Source organism: Phacochoerus africanus, chromosome 15 (assembly GCF_016906955.1).
Source record: "Phacochoerus africanus isolate WHEZ1 chromosome 15, ROS_Pafr_v1, whole genome shotgun sequence".
In the NCBI taxonomy this organism is placed as follows: Eukaryota; Metazoa; Chordata; class Mammalia; order Artiodactyla; family Suidae; genus Phacochoerus; species Phacochoerus africanus.
Window position 1 is genome coordinate 108,262,805 of NC_062558.1, and position 22,998 is coordinate 108,285,802.

General features: G+C 38.3%; 1 protein-coding gene across 1 annotated transcript in view; it reads right to left on the minus strand.

Annotated features, from left to right (window-relative positions):
* TM9SF3 (transmembrane 9 superfamily member 3) overlaps window positions 1-22,998 on the minus strand; it is a 67,306-nt gene that overhangs the window by 4,790 nt on the left and 39,518 nt on the right. Inside the window, 6 exon segments of the mRNA XM_047759479.1 lie at window positions 6,422-6,498; window positions 6,622-6,705; window positions 7,165-7,311; window positions 11,066-11,134; window positions 13,719-13,858; window positions 22,182-22,312. Of these exon segments, the coding sequence (XP_047615435.1) occupies window positions 6,422-6,498; window positions 6,622-6,705; window positions 7,165-7,311; window positions 11,066-11,134; window positions 13,719-13,858; window positions 22,182-22,312 (648 nt within the window).

Below are 22,998 nucleotides of genomic sequence, written 5' to 3' on the forward strand. Positions count from 1 at the left end.
TTAAATTAAGTGTCTCCTGGAGTTCCCTAGTGGCTCAGTGGTTAATGAATCCGACCAGGAACCATGAGGTTGAGGGTTCGACCCCTGGCCTCGCTCAGTGGGTTAAGGACCTGGCGTTGCTGTGAGCTGTGGTGTAGGTCGCAGACGTGGCTCGGATCCCGAGTTGCTGTGGCTCTGGCGTAGGCTGGCGGCTACAGCTCTGATTTGACCCCTAGCCTGGGAACTCCATATGCCATGGGAGCGGCCCAAGAAAATGGCAAAAAGACAAAAAAAAAAAAATTGTCTCCTATGCATAAAAGAGTGTTTGAGTATTGACTATTTAATGTTTGTTGAATGAATGAATGAACTGATAGTTCTTTAGTGCAAATACTAAGGGACCTTTAGAACAAGATAGCTGGTCATTCATGTCATAGAAAAGATTCTCCATTGGATTTAGGAATGTACCATCTAAACCCATTATTCAAAGTCTAAAAGTAAATCGTCCATGAGTTATTAATGATACACACACACAACACCTAATTGGCCATCTTCACCCAACTGGTGTATGCAAGACAAAAAGCAAGTTTCTTTTTCCTTTCCTATAGGTATATGAACTGTACCTCAAGGTAACCAAATAGTTGATGAGACGAAGTTTCTCCTTAGAAACTATATTTATTAGCTGCTTAGCTAATAAATACAAAAAGGAACAACAGAATTAGAATATTAGAATCAGTAATGAGTTATTTGAGCTAGGCAATAATTATCAATGGCTGTTAACCTCACAGAGACAACCACATATTAAACGCTGCCTGGGAGTTCCTGTCATGGCTCAGTGGTTAACGAATCCGACTAGGAACCATGAGGTTGCGGGTTCGATCCCTGGCCATGCTCAGTGGGTTAACGATCCGGCGTTGCTGTGAGCTGTGGTGTAGGTAGCAGACGTGGCTCGGATCCCGCGTTGCTGTGGCTCTGGCATAGGCCAGTGGCTACAGCTCTGATTGGACCCTTAGCCTGGGAACTTCCACATGCCGCGAGAGCAGCTCAAGAAATGGCAAAAAGACAAAAATAAATAAATACATACATACATAAATAATAAATAAACACTGCCTGATGAAAATTTACAAGCTACCTGTTAAGTATTATTGGACAAGTATTCTGGTGTATGATCAAGCCTATATATCTAAATACTACTTTATAGGAAATATGGAGGGAAGCACCTGGAGAAACATTAAATAACACCTCAGGGTTATAATCAGGAAAATCCAGAGTGTGAAAAACCCTACAGGAATTAAAATGAACAAACCAACCAAAACCCAAGGTTCCTAAATAAATGCAAAGGAAAAGACAGCAAACATCAATAGATTAAAAGATCCTTAAAAGACAGCTTAAGCAAGCAATCATGGATGGACCTTAACCGAATCCTGATGTGAACAAACAGTATTAAAGAGAAATAAGGATACGCGGGTTAAATTTGAATACTGAGTATTTGAGTATATTGAGAAAGTATAATGGATTTCCTGCTGTGGCGCAGTAGATTAAGAATCCGACTGTGGTGGCTTGAGTCACTGCAGAGGCGTGGGTCTGATCTCTGGCCCACCAGCACAGTGGATTAAAGGATCTGGCATTGGAGTTCCCACTGTGGCCCCCTTAGAGGAAACAAACCTGACTAGTATCCATGAGGATGTGGGTTCAATCCCTGGCCTTGCTCAGTGGGTTAAGGACCTGGCATTGCCATAAGCTGTGGTGTAGGTTGCAGATGCGGCTTGGATCTGGCATTGCTGTGGCTGTGGCGTAGGCTGGCAGCTACAGCTCTGACTGGACCCCTAGCCTGGGAACCTCCATATGCTGTGGGTGTGGCCCTAAAAAGACAAAAAGACACACACACCAAAAAAACCCAGAAATTATATATGTATATACAATATACAGTATATAATATAGTTATATATTACAGTTGTATACTTATAGCATATAAACATTGCACGTTGTACACACACACACACACACGCGCGCGTGTGTGCGCGCGCACACACACCCTGAAATATTTATGGTTAAAATGACATGAGGTCAGTCATGTCAGAAAAAAGGGAGGTGAGGCAGGTATACAATTAAGACAAAATTGGCTACAAGTTGAAAATTACTTATGTTAAGGTGTGTTAGGTACATGGGGACTCACTACCTATATAGGTAGTATTGTTCCTCTTTTTGTATATATTTGAAAATTTCCCAGAATTAAATATTTGGGTTATTTTTTGGTGGGGGGCATGCCACATCATGTGAAAGTTCCCTGGGCCAGGGATTGAACATGCATGACAGAGCAACTCAAGCCGCTACATTGACAAGGCCAGATCCTTTACCAGCTGCACCACAGGAAAACATCTGTAACTAAATATTGAAAATATTTCAAAAGCACACTCAAAGCAAACCTATTTTTAATTATTTCTGCAATTATAGATATTTTATAATACGAAGTATTTACATTACACTTGAAAATAGTGACAATTCATTCTGAAATAGTTACATGCAAGCCTTACAAGGTAAGAGAAAACAACATTCAATTTTATAAAAATAAACCTGAATTCTTATAACATAAAAATATCTATAAAATATTAACTAGAGTCAAAAATTTAACTGGCATAATATAACACTAGTCCAATAACCAAATCCAATTTTTCAGACTTATAAAACATTGTTCCCTTTTGAACAGAAATATGCTTAAAAGCAAAACAATGTAAACTGAGAGAATCACTATTCCTAATCTTATATGAGTATCTCAATAATAAGCTTATAAAAATACAACTTTATAAAAGGAAGACACCAAACACGCTCTCTAGGAAAAGTAAATGTCTTGGAAATGATATACTTTTTTTTCTTTTTATGGCTGCACCTGCAGCATGTGGAGGTTGAACTGGAGCTGCAGGTGGGGCCTATGCCACAACCAGGGAAAACCAGATCTGAGCCACATCTGTGACCTATGCTGCAGCTTGTGGCAATGCCAGATTCTTAACCCGCTGAGTGAGGCCCGGGATTGAACCCACAACCTCACAGAGACCATGTCAGGTCCTTAACCAACTGGGCCACAATGAGAACTCTGGAAATAATATACTTTTAAACTTAATTTCCTTAAAACTAAAATGCTATGTTTTAAATCTAAAAACTATAAAAATCGTTTCCCACCTTAACATAATTATCTTTTTTCTGCATTAAAAAAACCAAATATTTTTCTTTCAATTACTGCCTGAAAAAGGATTTTAGCAACACATCCTAGTGAGTATGTATATTTTTGTATTATGATGACATTTTAATCATTTCCAGTGTGACTGTTTCCCCTTCCCCCTAAAAATAGATTAGCACTGAAGGCATATAAACCTATTAGAGACTAAATGTTGGGACACTGCCAGAACAGCAGGGAACTATAAATGTGCCAAGACTGTCAGGCAGCAAGATGAAATTTCAACAGGAAAAGCACTCAAAAAATTCAGCTAAATACTCTCCATTTTCTTTGTAAATGTCAAGATATTACCTCTTCTGGTTTTGCTAAGATCACATTATAAAGACATTCAAGAAGAAAAAAAAAGTAACCTTCTGCACAATCCCAGGACTCCGTGTCTCACTGATTGCTGATGATAATCAAGAAAGATCTCAGATTAAACAAAGAGGAATCTGAGCAGCAATATTCTGAAGGAAAGCTGGCCAATAATACTATAATACTAAGAGAAAATTCTCACTGCCCAGGGATAGGTTATTCCTACATAACACATACCTAGTTTTAACCTTCAGCTCCTATCCATCTTTTCCTCAATTAATTAATTATCTGAGGGAACAGTTATCACAGCAGCTATAAATAAAACATGTAACTATAATACAGAAAACTGTCTTCCCTTACAGCTGGTGGAATTAGTTTTACTATTTTACCATCAGTGTCTTTTTTTGGGGGGGGGGTCTTTTGTCTTTTTTAGGGCCACACCAGCGGCATATGCAGGTTCCCAAGCTAGAGGTCTAATCGGAGCTGTAGCCACCAGCCTACACCAGAGCCACAGCAACACCAGGTCCGAGCTGCATCTGTGACCTACACCACAGTTCATGGCAACGCTGGATCCTTAACGCACTGAGCAAGGCCAGGGATCGAACCTGCAACCTCATGGTTCCTAGTCGGATTCGTTTCCGCTGCGCCACGATGGGAACTCCTGTCAGTGTCATTTGTATGCGTGTGTGCACGATGGTGGTACACATGGTAGACATGAATACAACAGACTCTTTTTTTAACCTGACAGATAACACTGTATTAGTTTAAGGTGTATACCATAATGACTTGATATATGTATAGACTGTGAAATGATCACAACAATAAATTTTGTTAGTAACAACTATCACCTCACATAGTTACCAGGCTTTTTTTTTTTTTCTTGTGATAAGAACTTTTAACATCTAATCACTCAACAACTTTCAAATATGCAATATGGTCTTATTTAACCTAATCACCATACTGTACATCACATCTCCAGAACTTACTCATCTTATAATTGGGAGTTTGTACCTTTTGACCAACTCGACCTCTGGCAACCACCAATCTGTGGAAGAGACTCTTTTGATGGGGGAAAAAACAGTGTTAGTACCCTAAGGAGGTCCACAAATGTCACACCAGGACCTAGCTTTTAACAAGATTATTCTATCTTCCTTATTCTATTGCCCACCCTGTAGCTAAAGGCAAAAATATATTTAAAAAAAAGAAAAAAAAAGTTGGACTTTCCATTGTGGTGCAGCAGAAACTAATCCAACTGGTAACCACGAGGTTGCAGGTTCGATCCCTGGCCTTGATAGGCGGCTTAAGGATCCAGCATTGCCGTGAGCTGTGGAGTAGGTTGCAGTTGCAGCTCAGATCCCATGTTGCTGTGGCTGTGGCGCATGCAAGTGGCTACAGCTCTTATTCGACCCCTAGCCTGGGAATCTCCATATGCCTCACTCAGGTGTGGCCCTAAAAAGAAAAAAAAAAGTGGCAGGCAGAGAAGAGAGGGGTCTGAATTATACACTATCTGGAAATGTTTCCATAGTGATTAGTCCTTAAATTTGACTTCATTTCTATTAGGTAACTAGGGAATTAGCCTCATTTACTGGTTAAAAACCTGAACCAGAAAAGAAGTAAATTACTGTACGTGTTTTCCTTAAGGTACCTCTGGCTGGGACTCTGTCATGAAATTGCTCTGAGGTGAAAACACAACGTGTAGACACCCAAAGAAATTACAGAAACAAAGACACAACCCCAGAAGAGTAGGACAGCCCAAGACTCTTGGCCCTCGTCAGCCCAGTAACAGCAGCAGCCAGCACTCACTGAGCAACTGTTGTCCACCTGATGTTAACCCACAATGAAACAATGACCCCTCATCACAACCCTGTGAGGCAGGCATTACTTCTGTAATGAGAGTGCTGAGGAAGAAAGGCAAAATAATTTGGTGGGAGTAAGGTGGCTATTAAGCAGGGGCACCGTGATTCACCATCAGGACTGACTGGCCCTCCAGCTCATCCCAGAAATTCCCCACCAATCTCCCATGTAACTGGCTACCTCTTACCACTACTCACAGACCTGCATTAACTTGGTGCTTTACACACGGCTCTATGACAAATAACTACTCTGAAAGATACGCATTAGAAAATGAGAATTTACAGATTAGAAAATGAGAATTTAGAAAGGTTAATATGCCTTCCCATGCCAACAAAAAAGGTGAGTAGCAGCATGGAGATTTAATCTAGGTCTCTCGGGCTCTTGAGTCCACGTCTTTTCCACCTATTGCGTTGCTTCCAGAAGTTCTTTCTTTATTTTCTAGCAATTTCACACATACTAGAGACTCTGCTATATGCTGATAACTATTACCTCGTTCATTTAATGGAAAACTGTGATAAACCCAGGAAACACTGGTATCATCCCCATTTTACAGAGGCTTGGAGAGCTTGAGGAACTGGATCAAGATATAGAAGCACAGGCAGCACAGCCAGAACTCAAGCCCAGTCTGCAGACGCCCAAGTGTGTACTCATAACTAGTCCATTGTGCTGCCTCCTGACACTGCTACCTACATGAACAGTGGAACTGAAACTTCCAAGCAAAACTTATTCAGCCAAAACCTTAACCTGTTCACATAATAATGTTTTCCAACTAATTTAAGCTATAAAAAAAAAAAAGTCAATTCTCAACATGAATGAGAAGACTAATTGTGGTGTGGGAAAGAGTGCTATATAGAATTATTAGAAACAGGAAATTAAAAAAGAAATCAATGAAGCAATAAACTAGGTTTTGAGGAATAGTCAAAAGGACTGAAATCAAACACTTGAGTTTATTTTGATGTTCCTGATCAAACAGAATGTAATTTCTTAATTTCCAATTACTGTACTTTTCTGATTCAGAAACACTCAAAGACTTACTCATGATATTCCAAGAAGTTCAGAACTTACCACACATTATCCCCAAGGCTGTGCTAAATACCGCCATATATCCAAAGTAAAATGATGTTTGAAATAAGCCATACATCCTGAAATAAAATTTAAAATTATATAGTTTATCCATTTTTTCTTTCAACATAAGGCCTAAATTCTAGAATTTAAATGACAAACTTAGTTCCTAAAATACAAAATGAGAGAATGTCTCCACTTACTTTGTTTTGAAAAAATAGTAGTAAAAGGAATACATGTAAACATAAATTGCAGTTGATGCAGCAGAGAGAAAACTTGTCCATTGCCTGAAGAAAAAAAAAGTAACGCTTTTGAATGAATGGCACTGAAAGATTTTAAGCCAAGAATTTTATGAAAACGCCCTTTAAAATTCTCTATATTTAAAAATACATGCATCACAATGGCATTTAAATATATCAATAAGGAGAAAGCCTAAGAACTGGAAGGAGAGATCCTAAATTTTGTGGATTTCCTATTCTAAGTGATCCTAAATAAACCACTTCCTTTCTCAGATGTCTCGCTGTGTTTAAAAAACAGTGACCCTCATTAACACAAAAATTTTTTTTGACTGATATTGTTTCTCCTCTAAAATCTTTAGTATTTTTATAATTGAAAAAAAATTCCCACCCTATCTGAAGGAAGAAAATTTCTATACAGACCTTTTACTCCATTTGATACACTTCAAAGGGAAATTTATTTTAATATACTATGGTCCTCAGAGGTTCCTCCCAGAAATAGGTACTCACCACCTATAATCCTCTGCATTTAGTAGAAAGTATGTGCACACGATGGTCACACAGACGGTCACAATGCACAGGATGACCAGCACCAGCATCATGAAGCCATAGACATAATAGATCTTATACGCCCAGAAAGATGTGAAGATGAAATACCTATATAAAGTGCAACGAAGACATGGTTTTCGGGTCTTTATTCTTATAGCTCCTCCTGTTCTTGCTAAATCTCCCTTACATCTTGGTTCTTACTTTTTTCTCATTTAAATCTCTGTATTTTTCTTTCAAGTGACTTACAAAAGTTTCCCTTACCAACCCTTTCATCTATCATTAAATCCTTGAAAATTCTTTCAAAAATAGTTTCTTAGCAATCTTTCAAGAACAGATCCATTAGCGGGGTAGGGTATTCATCTCTAAGCGAACCTGAATACACGAGAAGCCTAAGGAGTAAACTCTAGAAAAGAAAAATGAAAATAGCTAAATATTCACATTTTTAAAATAGTCAATTCCCTTATTCTTTCATTTTTTTCCTAGATACAACACTATACAAGGCAATGTATTTTATATTTTATAAAACACCCTATTAAATAAAAAACAGGTTTGATATAGTAATAATGTATAAAATTAGGAAAATAAAAATAATCGGGAAAAGAAAACCTAAGGAAGCTTCATGCCACTTTCATAGGACCAAGAGAGAAAAGGCATTAAGATTTTACCCTCCCCCCAAAAAAAAGACCCTTTACTCTAGTTCCATTACTCAAGCCATCATTAAAACAGAAAAGGGTTTGTTTTTTTTTGTTTTTTTTTCTTTTTTGGCCACACCTGTAGCATATGGAAGTTCCTGAGCCAGGGATCGAATCCAAGCAGGAACTGTGACCTACGCCACAGTTGCAGAAAGACTAGACCCTTAATCTACGGCAGCAGGATGGGGATTGAACCAGCGCCTCCAGAAACAAGACAGATCATTAACCCAAGGCACCACACTGGGAACTCTGGAATAGGGTTTTTTAACCTCTTTTTCTTTTTCCCTTCTGCTTGTTAGTTACCTTATTCATCACCCCTTCTTTCAACAGGTATTTACAGAGAGGCCCTGCACATACTGGAGAAGCACTGTGTGAACAGAACTGAAGACAAAGTCTCTGCTCTCAAGGAGATTAGTTCAGTGGGAAACAGCAGTAAAGGGGCAATTCATGCCACAATGTGACAGGTGCTTCACCAGTGTGCCTAAGAGGGGCATCTTACTGGTTTGGCTGGGTGGGGCCCTGGGGGCAGGGAAGGGCAGTGAGAAGAAGCAGGTAAGGCATGGTGAGTAGGGAACTAGAAGAATGCTCCAGGCATCAGAACAGTAGAGGCAGAAGTTCCCGTTGTGGCTCAGTGGTTAACAAATCCAACAAGGAACCATGAGGTTGCGGGTTGGATACCTGGCCTTGCTCAGCGGGTTAAGGATCCGGCATTGCCGTAAGCTGTGGTGGAGGTTGCAGACGCGGCTCAGATCCTGCGTTGCTGTGGCTCTGGTGTAGGCCGGCGGCTATAGCTCCGATTCGAACCCTAGCCTGGGAACCTCCATATGCCATGGAAGCGGCCCTAGAAAAGGCAAAAAAAGACAAAAAGAAAAAAGAACAGCAGAGGCAAAGTCTCACAAATAAGGGAGTTTACTGTATTCAGAAAAATTCAGTATGGCTAGAACTTCAAATGAAGAGTGAGAGATAAGTGATGAGGTTAGAGAAGAGAAGAGAGCCAGATTCTATATTATGGTCTTTATTGACTATGTCTGGACCTTATTATGTCAATGAAAATGAGAAGTCTTTGGCAAATAAGTAACATGCTTAGACTGATACCTTAGAAAGATCACTGTGGTTACCAAGAGAAGAATGGGTGTGAGAGTGATCAAAACAGAGAAGTTAAAGATACAATGGAGAGGCTATCTAATGGAACAGAGCACTCAAGAAAGCAGGAGGAGATGTGATTCAGAAGGTAGTATGGATGGGGTATGAAGGAAAAAATAGCTGCACGTCAAGTCAGGGTGAAGACACACGTCAGTACAAAAGAATTTCCTGAACTGGCTTTACTGAACCATGAGCTAGAGTGACATGTTCTCCAGCCCCTCTTAGGTGCCCACCAATATCCACAGCTGTCAGGTGACCACCAGGAGAGGCCTAGATCTATGTTAGCTGTCCTGTTAGTGGAATCAGACAATTTAATTGTTACATAAACCAACAGACATGAGAACTAAAAGAATGTATGATTTCTTTTTTTTTTTTTCCTTTGTCTTTTTAGGGCTGCACCAGAGGCATATGGAGGTTCCCAGGCTAGGGGTTGAATCAGAGCTGCAGCTGCTGGCCTATGCCACAACCAAAGCCACAGCAACAGGGGATCTAAGCTGTGTCTGTGACCTATACCACAGCTCATGGCAACACCAGGTCCTTAAGCCACTGAGCAAGGTCAGGGATCGAACCTGTGTCCTCGTGGATGCCAGTCAGTTCGTTTCCACTGAGCCAAGACAGGAACTCCAAATGTATGATTTCTATGAAAACTATGTTGACTGCTTTGGAAAAATTCAATAAGGTGAGCCACTAAAAAAGTTATAAAATTAGGTGTAAGTGAGACAACTATAAAAGGCTGGGGGACAAATATACAAATCTAAAAGGATTCTGTACTTAGAATACTTTAGACAGGACTTTATATTCTTGCTCCACTTAGAAAGGTTAGAAAATAGAAAAGGTTATAAATGTCAAGAGAAAAATGATGTAAATGTCAACTAGGTAAGAAGAAAAGATCTTGGCTCTATATTTAAAAAAAATCTTTGAATGATGTGTCTTTAGTTGTTTTAAGTCAAAATAAAATGTTAGGTATATATCTTTTAAAAATAATTCCCTTACAAGAGCCAACTTTTTCAATTAACCTATTATCAGATTCAATCACACCTGTTACAGAGGCATCCACTGTACAGGAGAGAATCAGCAGTGAGGCATCTGGAAATGCGTAAAGGAATTTTGAGTAATCACAATGACTGGCATTTCATGAGCAGGAGCCAGAGGTATATGATTGCAGTTCTTGAAAAAGTTCCGTTCAGCTCAGTGGTAATGAAAGTGATTAGTATCCATGAGGATGCGGGTTCGATCTCTGGCCTCGCTCAATGGGTTGAAGTATCTGGTGTTGCCATGAGCTGCAATGTAGGCTGCAGATGCGGCTCAGATCCCTTGTTGCTGTGGCTGTGGCGCAGGCCAGCAGTTGCAGCTCCAATTTGACCCCTAGCCTGGGAACTTCCATAGGCCATAGGTACAGTCCTAAAAAAAGAAAAAGAAAAAGGAGAAAGTCCCATACAAAGAACTGTCTTGCCTAAAATGTCAGAGCATTCCCATCAAAGAACACTGGAACAGAGGCTGAGAAAAGAAAGGTGGGGACCAATGATGCTGATATGAAGCATGGTAGCTGGGAACAAGGTGGCATACCTCCCATCGCCAAACTCATACGCACCCGCAGCACTCCTGCCTCTATGGAAGAAGACTAGGAATGACTGTGCATCCAAAGATGTCAGAGTCTAGACTGACTGGTAGGTAATGGTTTACTGAGTTCCCTGGACCCTTAGAAATTATATTAAAAATAAAAATCAGTAATAGCCTGCATCATGCAGGTGATTAAAGGCTGATCTGGCATTCTCTAGCATGCATGCTTTGATTTCTAAGCACTCCTATTTGGTGAGACAAGTCTAAAACATAATCCAAAAGCAGTATGAACGTCACCTGAATATCTGAGAACAAAACTGAAAACTACCATTAGATTGACTATATAGACTCCCTTCCAGGAGCACAGACTTAATCGACTCACTCCTAGATGCCTTTCATCTGGGATTCTATACCTCCCCTAACTCCTACACTTTATTAAATCTCTCAAATACACTGTTAAAACTTACATTTCAATAAAGATTGAGCCAAAAGGCAAAATTCCTCCCAGGCAAACAATGACTGCAGGCTCCATGAACCTGGAAAACATTAAAATTAACAGTAAACTTTTAGTATGATTTTCACATTGTATTACATAAATCTTGATAACAGAAATCAGATGGTTTTGTACTTAAAAATAATGTAAAGGACAGAAACAAACCAGTGAAAAGAAAAACAAAAATTCAAAGAGGCACAACATTGAGGACTCCAAATTAGCCACCAGTTATACTCAAAATTCTTTTTGGCCTTAAAGGCTGAGATAAGAATTTGGGGAACATAAATTCTTGCTACTGATCGAACTCAACAAAGATTCTGAGTGTCTGCTCCTGTTCTACACTACTCAACAACTTCTAAAAATCTTATCGTCCTTTACTTACAGAAAGCCATAGGATAAGAAAGTAAAACTATTGAGACGCCCCTCTCCGAAATAATGTGTGGCCTTGCCATCTCTTTGCTCATGCTTCCCTTGGTTCAGTCATTCCTTTTACCTATGAATTATACAATTAAGGTAGTACAAGTTCTGAGTAATAATGGAGTGAAAAAAATGAATAAAAAATAAAATTCAAACCTCATTCATTCACTCAACAAACATTTACTGACTGCGACTGGTAATGCCTTTCCTCACCTCACAGTTCTCTCCCGCAAGCAGTGGCTCAAGGGTTCTCCCAGTAAAGCCTTCCCTGTGTCTCCCCCGAAGAGGGGGGTTCTGCCACTTGCAGGATGTAACTGTGTGGCAGCACTTACCACACTATACTGTACTGTCTAATGACATACATATCCTACCTCACCAGATTTATAGACCCTGGCAGGCAGAAGCTATTCATCTAGGTATTCCTTGTGCCCAGCGCAGTATATGGCACATGAAAGATAGCAAACTGCTGTTTCTGGAATTAACAAACTATAAAACTGAGAAGAAAGAGTTTGAGAGCTAAAAAAGAAAAGATCCACAGAGGTTAAAAAGGATCTGCCCAAAAGAGAGACAATCAATGAGAGCCAGATCTAGTATGCAGATTTTGGTTTCCAAGTAACTATATAAAGAAAATGGAGAGACACACGAGCCTTCCTGTACCTAAACATCAGCAAGGTCACATGTTGCTTCTTCCTCTCCCTTCACCAGCCCTAGCGACTCAGAGGGTTCCCTTTTGTGATTTCTGACTATGCTTTTTCTTTAACCTTATCCTCTCCAATAATGGCTGACATCACTGGGCCTTAACAGCGTAGTCTTGACTTGAAAAAGATAGTTGATTTAAAAAACAGACTATAGAAGTTCTCATAAGCATCAATCTAAGAAAAAAAAAGAACATGGACAACTCCTAAGAGCAGAAACAGATCACTCTCCTTTAAACCATGGGGCTATTTTATTCAGCCTCCATTTCTGCAAATATCTACATACCTCCATGTCTACAAAAGACAGCATAAGTATCTGAAGATAAGTTATATTTACAATATGGCAAAATATCCAGGAACAGAGGCTTTTCGATATATATCCCTTATTATGAATATGTAGTCTATCATACAGCTCTTTTTATGAAATGGGGAATATAATAAATGTACAGTAAGAGTGCTCTACTTTTGTCTGCTACTAAGAATTAGGAAAATACAGAATGCAAAATAGCATAAATCAGCACTAAATAGTCAATTTACTAATTTTAAAAGGCAAACCATATATACAATTTCACATTTTGTTCAAATTAGAATAAATCAGAAACACATTAGTGACATCTGATTTTACGTCCAAAATTTGAAAAAATACGAATCACCTCAAGTTAAAAATCCATCAAGGATCACTATTTCAAAGTTGATTGGTCAAATGAAATGCAAACCATGTTTACACCATTGCAACAGATGAACTGCTTTGGTTGTTAAACAGAAACACCTGCCATCCTTTGTCCGGATTAATCCCGCATTGTGGGAGATCTTCTGTGCATGAAGTGTGACAAAATGTATTTGAGAGATTCTATACTATCCCAGATGTGAAGCTAAAGAACACAGTCAGTAAATTATAATTGGTCTCAATTCTAATTCATCTCTCAATTGGTATGAAATACATGGCTATAAGTGTGTGTCATTACTGTTTCAAATAACAGACTATCTGGAAAGGAGAGTGAAATTATGAGCCAGGGGTTGGCAACCTTTTTCTGTAAAGGTTCAGACAGTAAATATTTCGGTTTTGTAGGTTATACGGTCTCTGTCCTAACTACTCAACTCTGATGCCGTAGTATAACAACAGTCACAGAAGATACGTGAACAGGCATGGCTATGTTCCAACAAAACTTTATATAAAAACAAGCAGCAGGTCAAACCTGGCTTGTAGGCTGCAGAAACACAACGGCTGCAGTCTCAGCTCCCACCTACCTCTCTGCACTAGTATATTTACCAGAGCACTGAATTCTTTGTAAAATGGCACAAGATTCAAAAGGTGAAATGAGAACATCACTTTTACTACTCCTAACAAAGTAAGTTGAAGGAAAAAGTAAAAAAGACAAATTCTTAAGTTGAAACTTAAGAGAGTCACTCTTTACAACAAATACATGCTGATTCTAGAAGTTACGTACACATAGTTAGCCTGAAGAACTTACATACTGTGAGAAGCAATCACATAAAATTTAGCATTCTCTTTACCATTTTTTCTCCGGGATGGGACGAGGCACAGCATTGACACGACAAGGAAAGTTGGGTTGACCTGACAGATTTCGGCCGAGTATTGTACCAACAAGATTTAGAGGAAGGATAACAAAAAAACAGATGCAACAAACGGCCACCTGTAATTTAAATTAAAATGTTTGTAATTACTCAAAGAACAATACCATTTAAAAAGGACACAAAAATTTAAACACAGTTGGATCACAGAAGAAAATGTTTAAGTTCAATATGGGTTAAAATTGTGCAGAATATATACTAATGGAAATAAGAAACGAATGGGCTTTAAAATATTAGAATTGAACTAAATACCAGTTGAACTGTTTCTTATTTGTTGCAGCTCCCAATTTTTCCTAGTTTTTCACACCGTCCTTGGTATAATTCTTTTTCCTCTCCTTTCACTTTCAGCTGTCATGCTTTTAACACATCCTTTATCTTTTATCATTATAACCACCTCGTTTACTTGACTACCCTTCACTGAGCTCCTAATAGGCACAAGGACCTTTACATACGTTATTTCTCTACTTTACAGATGAAGAAAATGAGACTTAGGTTAAGTAAACTTCTATGATCACATGGTTAGTAGGTTGCCAAACTAAGATTTTAATTCAGATCTGCCTGTCTCAGATCTGTCTGCTCATTTCTAGTCTACACTGCCCTAGGATCTTAAAAATAGAATATCACCATATATGTATACATGTGTTATTACTAAAATAATATGGGTACTTTCCCATCAATTAATAATTCAAAGTCTAGGAGTTCCCGTGGTGGCATAGCAGAAACTACTCCGACTAGGAACCATGAGGTTATGGGTTTGATCCCCGGCCTTGCTCAGTGGGTTAAGGATCCAACACTGCTGTGAGCTATGGTATAGGTCGCAGATGCGGCTCGGATCTGGTGTTGCTGTGCTGTGGTGTAGGCTGGCAGCTGTAGCTCTGACTGGACCCCAGCCTGGGAACGTCCATATGCTGTGAGTGCGACCCTAAAAAAGCAAAAAAAAAAAAAAAATTCAAAGTCTAAAGTTACAGGGAAGACCATACAGAGATTCTAGAAACAAAGTGGTTATAAGAAAGTATTTATTTTTGTGATTTTTTTTTCTTTATGGAAATCTGCATATTCAAAGTGACATACTCAAGCTCTTTTCCAGCCAGCATCTGGCTAGGATTATTTCACTCTGAACTTCTAAAACTAGAATAGGATTGAATCACCTCTATGATCTGTTTCAATTATACATTTTGGGGTTCTAATAAATCAAAAGTAAAAGTGAGAGAAAAGCGGAATGAAAATTGTGAAGAAACAGAGAAATGAAGAGGTGTTGGGTAGAAAATCCACAGTAATTACATGAAAAAGAAAGAGTCTATTTTGAAGCAACATTAGTGAAAACTCTTCATCTTCGTTATATCTTTATGTGTGCTTGTGTGTGTTTAAACAAGCCAAAGAGTATTATCATCTTCCTTTCAGATAAAACTTATACAAATATATCAGAGTTAAGAGAGTTCGGGAATTCCATTTTAAAGCTCGGACTTAGGAACACAAGTCATTGCTGTCTCACTTCAGACCTGTTAGTAATATGACTTTTTGCTCATTTTATGTGAGAAATATTTAACAAGAATATGTGAAACATAAAAAAATGTTTTAAAGGTATTTTAGGAGTTCCCGTGTGGCTCAGCAGGTTAAGAACTAGACTAGTATCCATGAGGATGAGGGATGGATCCCTGGCCTCACTCAAATGGGTTAAGGATCTTGCGCTGCTATGGCTGTGGTGTAGGCCAGCAGCTGCAGCTCTGATTTGACCCCCATGCTGCAGGTACGGCCGTAAAAAGAAAAAAAAAAAACTATAGGGAAAAAAAGATATTTTAAATACTAGAATATACTGTGATTTAAACATGCCTCATATCTGGGGGGGGTGAATTCTCTCAATTTTTGTTATTATTGATTGCTTTCTTAATTATTATTTTGCTATCACTAAGCATATAAAACTCATAAATATCAACATACTATAATAGAGACATATGTATTTTCTCCTTAATTTACCGAAACTCTGATTTCAAATAAGAATTGAAGAAAAGTGGAATAACACGGTCTAGCAAGGTGGTTTTCAAACTGTTCCAAAGACCCCTCATATTTGCTGAAGAGTTTCAGGAATTTCACAAGTTTTTGATATGAATTATCCTTTTACAAATATACAGACTCAAGTTAGTTCAATGCCAAATATTGATAACTGGAGATACCATAATCAGGTTAACTCACTTTCATACAAACCTCAGAATAAAGTTTCTCCTACTATCTCTGTATATACATTTGGACTCTTGTAAATGCATCACTGATTAGGAAGGCTGGTAACGCCACACTGTTTTTTGTCCTCTGCCCCACACCCACACCCACACCGACCCAGTCTGAGCCTGCACATGCTTGCTCACTAAAAGCTTTACACGCAAATGCACTATAGCACATGCATGTCCCAAACAATTAAGTGGCAGGTGAAGGGAGGGAATACCTTGTCTTATGTGCTCATTCAGAGCATAAAAAATAGTCAATAAAGGAAGTTATAAGCAGTCTCATCAAGACCTTATCAACTGTTTAGCATGTGTTTAATTTTTTCCCCTTTTCTTTTTTTTTTATACATGATAAAAAAATGTGTGCTGTTTGTTAGCAACTGTTAGTGACGGAACTGTGAAACCAATTTCCTACTCCTTTTATGTCCAAGTTCTGGATGAGTTTACTTGAAGAATACTCTGAGACTGCAAGGTAAGCTGTTCAAAACAAAACAAAAAGTCACATGGAACTAAATCATCCGTGAGGTTAGGATTTTTCTCAATACTGATCTTCTACCAAATAAACTGGTTTCTGAAGAATGTTATCCATACCCCTTGATATTAGATCTGCATTCACCTCAACTTTATTGGTCTCATTAAATTTAGAATGCTGAAATACTGAATTTGCAAAATTTATTTATACTAACAGTCATGCTTATATCTGTTTTCTTTCTTGGGCTTCTGCATTAAGCTTTCATTCAAAATGAAATTTAGCAACTAAGTGTTAAAAACCCATTAGTCTAATACACTGAAGAAAACCCCAGAACTCAAAATAATCAAGGGCCCTCCCCCAGGAGTCTCCTAGCTGTAGTTCATGGACCAATATAGAGTGAAAACATAGACAGGAGAAGGAAGATCTCACTCCAGGTTGAGGGTCTCCCCTAGGTACCATAAGAACAAATTAGACACAAGTGCTGCCTATCACTGCTTAATACCCTAAAGATGTACCGATTGGTCAACTAGTCTCAATCTCAGTCACAACCAAGAATGTGACTATTATCTTTGTTTCCAGGCTAGCCTTTTAAGGAAATTTGTGGTAAAGCAGAATCAAAAGGGAAAAGGTAGCTTAGGATGAGCTATTTTTGGAATGCTAAAGGATATAAACTTTACTGAGGGTGATAGTGTAATTGCTTACAGGTAAGGTGAATCTCAGAAAATATATCATCTTGTCAGCCATTATGTTTAGGCATTTTCTTGACACTTGCTCAGAGTAGACAATTTTTATCATTCCTTTTCTACCTCATACATTGTGCCTTTATGTCTATATAAAAATTATTTAGTTTCAATTTAAGCATTTTGACAATAATCAATCCAAAAATCAGGACACTGCCAACTCAAACACAAACGCTTAAAAGAAGCCTATTTATTTTACAGATATTTTCAACTTGCTAATAAATAACTCCTCATTCTGTTTCTTGGGCAATTTCAGTACTGTAACAGAAGCAACACTGACAACAGAAGCAACACTGAATTTGAAGTTAAAAACTTATGCTATAAAGCTAGCATTCATTATCCTGGTATTAAAACCAGAAAAAAGACATAAGAAAATTACAAACCAATATTTCTTATAAATATAGACACACAACAACAAATTTTAGCAAATGGAATCTAGCAACATATAAAATAATACATCATAGCAAACTGAGGTTTATCAAAGAAATGTAAGACTGGTTTAAGACTCAAAAATCAATCAGTGCAATTCATGATATTATCAGACTAAAAAAGAAAAATCATAGATCTCGAAAGATGCAGAAAAAGTTATTGCAAGATTCAACTTCCCTTCACAAAAAACAAACAAAAAAACAACTCAACAAACTGGAACAGAGGGAAATGTCATTAACATGATGAAGGGCATCTACAAAAAACTATAGGTAACATTCCTTGATGGCACAAGACTGAATACTTTCCCCCTAAGATTGGAAACAAGACAAGAAGTCTGCTCTCACCTCTTCTATTCAACACTGTATGGAGGTTCTAGCCAGTGCAATAAGGCAAGAAAAAGAAATAAAAGCATATAGATCAGAAAGGTAGAAGTAAAACCATCTTTATTCTCAGACAATATGATAATCTATGTAAAAAATCTTCAGGAATCTTCAAAATAAGAAATTACAATAAGTGAGTAAAAGTTGCAGGATGCAAAGCCAACATGCAAAAATAGTTCTTCCATACACTAGTGACCAAAAAAATCAAACTTATTAATCTAAGAATACCATTTATAAATAGCATGAACTTTATGAAATATTTAGGGGTAATTCCAATAAAAACTATACAAAACCTAAACACTAAAATCTATAAAACATTACAAAGGTAAAGATACCTACATAAGGCAAGAGATATACTGTGCTTATTACTAAAAGACTCAATATTGTTAAGATGTGAATTCTTCCCAAATTGATCCATAGATTTAATGCAATTCTAATAAAAATCCCAGGGATTTTTTTTTTTTTTGTAGAAACTGACAAGCCAATTCTAAATTTCACATGGAAATGCAAAAACACCTAAAAAATCCAAAACAACTTTGACAAATAACTGATTTCCAGACTTATTACAAAGCTACAGTAATCAAAACAGTGTGATACTGGCATAAAAAAACCACACAAATCAATCGATGCCACAGGAAAAAGTCCAGATATATATATATAGTCAACTGATTATTAATAAAAGTTATAAGGCAATTTAGTGGAGAATGGGCAGTATTTTCAACAGACGGTGCTAGAATAAGCAGCCACAAGCAAAACAAAACAAAACTCCTCGACCCTTAAGTCACATGACATATAAAATTAACTAAAAATGGATCATAGACCTATATTTAAGAGCTAAAACCATGAATGACTTATATAAAGACATAGTGATCTGATGATTAAATTGAATAAGTGCATGAAACCAGAGCAGAGACTGGTAATGTGGAATGATTAAGACAGCATCTAAAATGATCTCAACTGACTGAAATGATGTGCCAGTCTAAAATGATGAATTATAATAAGGACAGGTACCTCTGCATACCATTCTGTAGTTTATAAAGCACTTTCATACCTCTATCTCATCTGGTATTCAGAAGAACCCAAAAAGATAGAGACCGTGGTATGCAGTATCCTCATTTTACCAAGCAAAAAACTAGGACTCATAGGATTTCGCTTAAAAAAGTCAACATTTTCTTTGTTGCTGTGGTACTGATAGTGGTGATTTGTTTCAGGTTTTTTTTGTTGTTTTTTCCCTTTCCTTTCTCAAAACAAGATAGATAAATAGGCACAGGATGAAGCTCTGGGCATTGCAATTTTTAAAATTCCCAAGTGATTCTAATGTGCATCCAAGGCTGAGAACCATGGAGTTTGAGACTATATAACCATTTCATAATATCAACAAGTCAAATAATTTTAAATACAAATTTAGGTAGTTAAAACACTTAACAGAGAACCAGGTCAAATATTTATTTCAAGTTCTCACATTTCATGTTCTAAACAAGTTCTGATATTATTGAAACAAGAAACAAAAAAATGTCAGACCACACACCTGATTAAAGCTTGAGGGCAGTGAGATGCCCTTCACTCAGTATACAAGTTAGAATGCAAATTAAGACCATGATATTGTAGGAGGCTGCTAAGCACCAAGAGCCAGTCTTTTATACACCAAAAATCAATTTTATAAACCATCTCCGGCTCAGCACATAGTTTGATACTATATTCAAATAATTAGTAATTATTAAATTATCTAAAGGCAAGGCACAGTGAATATTTAACATTTAAAACCGCATTTACAGGAGTTCCGTCGTGGCTCAGCGGTTAACCAATCCAACAAGGAACCATCGATCCCTGGCCTCACTCAGTGGGTTAAGGATCCAGCGTTGCCGTGAGCTGTGGCGGAGGTCGCAGATGTGGCTCGGATCCCAAGTTGCTGTGGCTGTGGTGTCGGCCGGCAGCTACAACTCCAACTGGACCCCTAGCCTGGGAACCTCCGTATACCTCGGGAGTGGCCCTAGAAATGGTAAAAAGACAAAAAAAACAAAAAAAACAAAAAACAAAAAAACACCGCATTTACAAAGCGGTAAAATTTAAAATTTTAGTGAAATAAAACAACCCTGTAATATAATTTTCACCACATCAAATTCAAAACTTTATAATGAAAATTATAACAGAATCAGAATTTTAATTTTTAAATCACTATGAAAATAATTAATTCAGCAGATCCTCTTTAAGAAGTGGAGTTCCAGGAGTTCCCGTCGTGGCATGGCGCAGTGGTTAACGAATCCGACTAGGAACCATGAGGTTGCGGGTTCGGTCCCTGCCCTTGCTCAGTGGGTTAAGAGTCCGGTGTTGCCGTGAGCTGTGGTGTAGGTTGCAGACGTGGCTCGGATCCCGCGTTGCTGTGGCTCTGGCGTAGGCCGGTGGCTACAGCTCCGATTCAACCCCTAGCCTGGGAACCTCCATATGCCTCGGGAGCGGCCCAAGAAATAGCAACAACAACAACAACAACAAAAGACAAAAAAAAAAAAAAAAAGAAAGAAGGTGTTCCCATCGTGGCGCAGTGGTTAACGAATCCGACTAGGAACCATGAGGTTGCGGGTTCGGTCCCTGCCCTTGCTCAGTGGGTTAAGAGTCCGGTGTTGCCGTGAGCTGTGGTGTAGGTTGCAGACGTGGTTCGGATCCCACGTTGCTGTGGCTCTGGTGTAGGCCGGTGGCTACAGCTCCGATTCAACCCCTAGCCTGGGAACCTCCATATGCCGCGGGAGCGGCCCAAGAAATAGCAAAAAGAAAAAAAAAAAAAGAAGTAATTTAACTCCCTCTATATATTTTCTGATGGCCGGGAACTACTATGAGGCAATTTCTTATCCAGTCCTGAATGTAATTAATTACTTTACCCTTTCCTAACCATTTCAGTTACTTTGGCTTGTAGGGAAAAAAAAAAGGCAAAAAACCAACTTTCAATTTGAAGCAATTTTCAAAATATTCCTGAAGAAAAAGCATTAAAGACTTAGTAAAAATGTATAGGCAAGATGTCTTTGAAAAACCTGGACTGTAAAACAACCAATCATGTGGAATTTCTGTGAAACCATTCAATTACTCCCATGCGAGAGAAGAAAGCTAAAATAAAATTAAAATTCAGGGGTTCCCGTCATGGTGCAGCGGAAACAAATCCGACTAGGAACCATGAGGTTGTGGGTTCGATCCCTGGCCTAGCTCAGTGGGTTAAGGATCCGGGGTGGCCGTGAGCTGTGGTGTAGGTCACAGATGTGGCCCGGGTCCCGAGTTGCTGTGGCTGTGGCGTAGGCTGGCAGCTACAGCTCCGACTGGACCCCTAGCCTGGGAACCTCCATATGCCGCGAATTCGGCCCTAAAAGGAAAAAAAGACAAAAAACAAACAAACAAAAAGATTAAAATCCAGATGGAGATATATGAGTTTAAGCTATAGTTCTGCCATTAACTATCCATGTGACCTTAACCACGGTATATCGTCTTTCTGAAAAGCAGTAACCACCCTGCAACTTGGATATGTGTGTACATGTGTGTGCACGTTTGCAGAAGTGTACATTATGACTGAAGTCTACTCCAGGCCTAAACTTCTATTTCTAGTAAAAAGGTAACAACAGGAAGAATTTAGAGACTGTGGGTTAACTCCGTAAAGCAGCAGTATTTCTGGGTTTTAGTTTTAATATATTTAAATAACATAAAACATTTCAAAGTCAGTGGTAACAGGTAAGATGTGAGACAGAATTTTAATATCTATAACAACACATATTATTGATATTAATATGTTTTAATAAGGTTCTAAAAATAGTACACTGTTACCAAAAAAAAGTTACAGAGAATCTCTGCTTCCCATCACTGCACTCACCCATCACCTTAAAACACCATGTGTCTTGTAGGTCATCATTCTTCCTTTCAAATATACTTACCAGTTTCTCCCATCCCTAATAAAAAAGCACAATATTCTCTTTTGCTGACTTTAAAAGTTGGTTTTCACTTTACTGGTTGACAGAATCAAGAAAAAAAACTGCTTTGCCTAATTTGCCAGGACTGAGGGATGGGCTGCAAATACCAAAACTCCTAGTTGAGAGGTACTTGAGAGAGAGAGCAGGCCTCTTATTAGAACGCCTATACTCTTGCAGTTTAAAAGTAAGACTCAAGCAACTTACCATTGTTCCAAAGGGAATGGCTCTTGAAGCATGGTAATAAATGGCTATAAAATTGATGAAGAAGGCAGTGCCACACACCATGGCTGGGATGAGGAACGCGCCAATGAACATCTGCTTTATCCATCTCCTTCCTGAAAGGAAAGGGAAACTGTGACAGTCAGAGACAGGTAGACAGGAAGACATATATCAATGTTTCAAGGAGGTTATTTGTACCAAATTGTTTAAAAATTTAATGTTAAGATCTTAAATCTTAACATCCTATAACTGCCTTAAACAACAGGTTAATGGAGACCAGTCTAGCTACTCCATATAAATGGAAACAGCTTTTGAAGTGTCTGCACTGAAAAAGAGTGATCAACTGTGGTAAAATATGCTGGTGTTTTGTCCTGATTGGCCATTGAACCACTAAACATTGGTAACACCCCCCAATCTTTCTGGGCTACAAGCTGACCCAGAGAGGTCTTTTCAAACTATTACTTGGAGTTCTGGAGCTTCTAGAAGGTGCCCATGAAGTCACTGGTGAAGGAAGGGCCCTGGTCCCCTGGCCCTATTCAACTACAACAAGTCCATTTTCAACAGTTTTACACACTGTCGTTTCATGTGTGCTCATTTGGAAAGAGGGTTACACTGCTTTAAACAAAAGAACAAAAAAAGTAAAAAAAACAAAAACAAACAAAAACTTTGGGTTTAACATTCCCTAAATTTACTCTTAGCTCTCTAAAACATAATTATAAACATACATTTAAACTCATTTCTGTTTCAAAAAGAAAGACAAAATTTGTTTCATAAGTTTTCTCTCAGCAAGTAGAACTAAAGA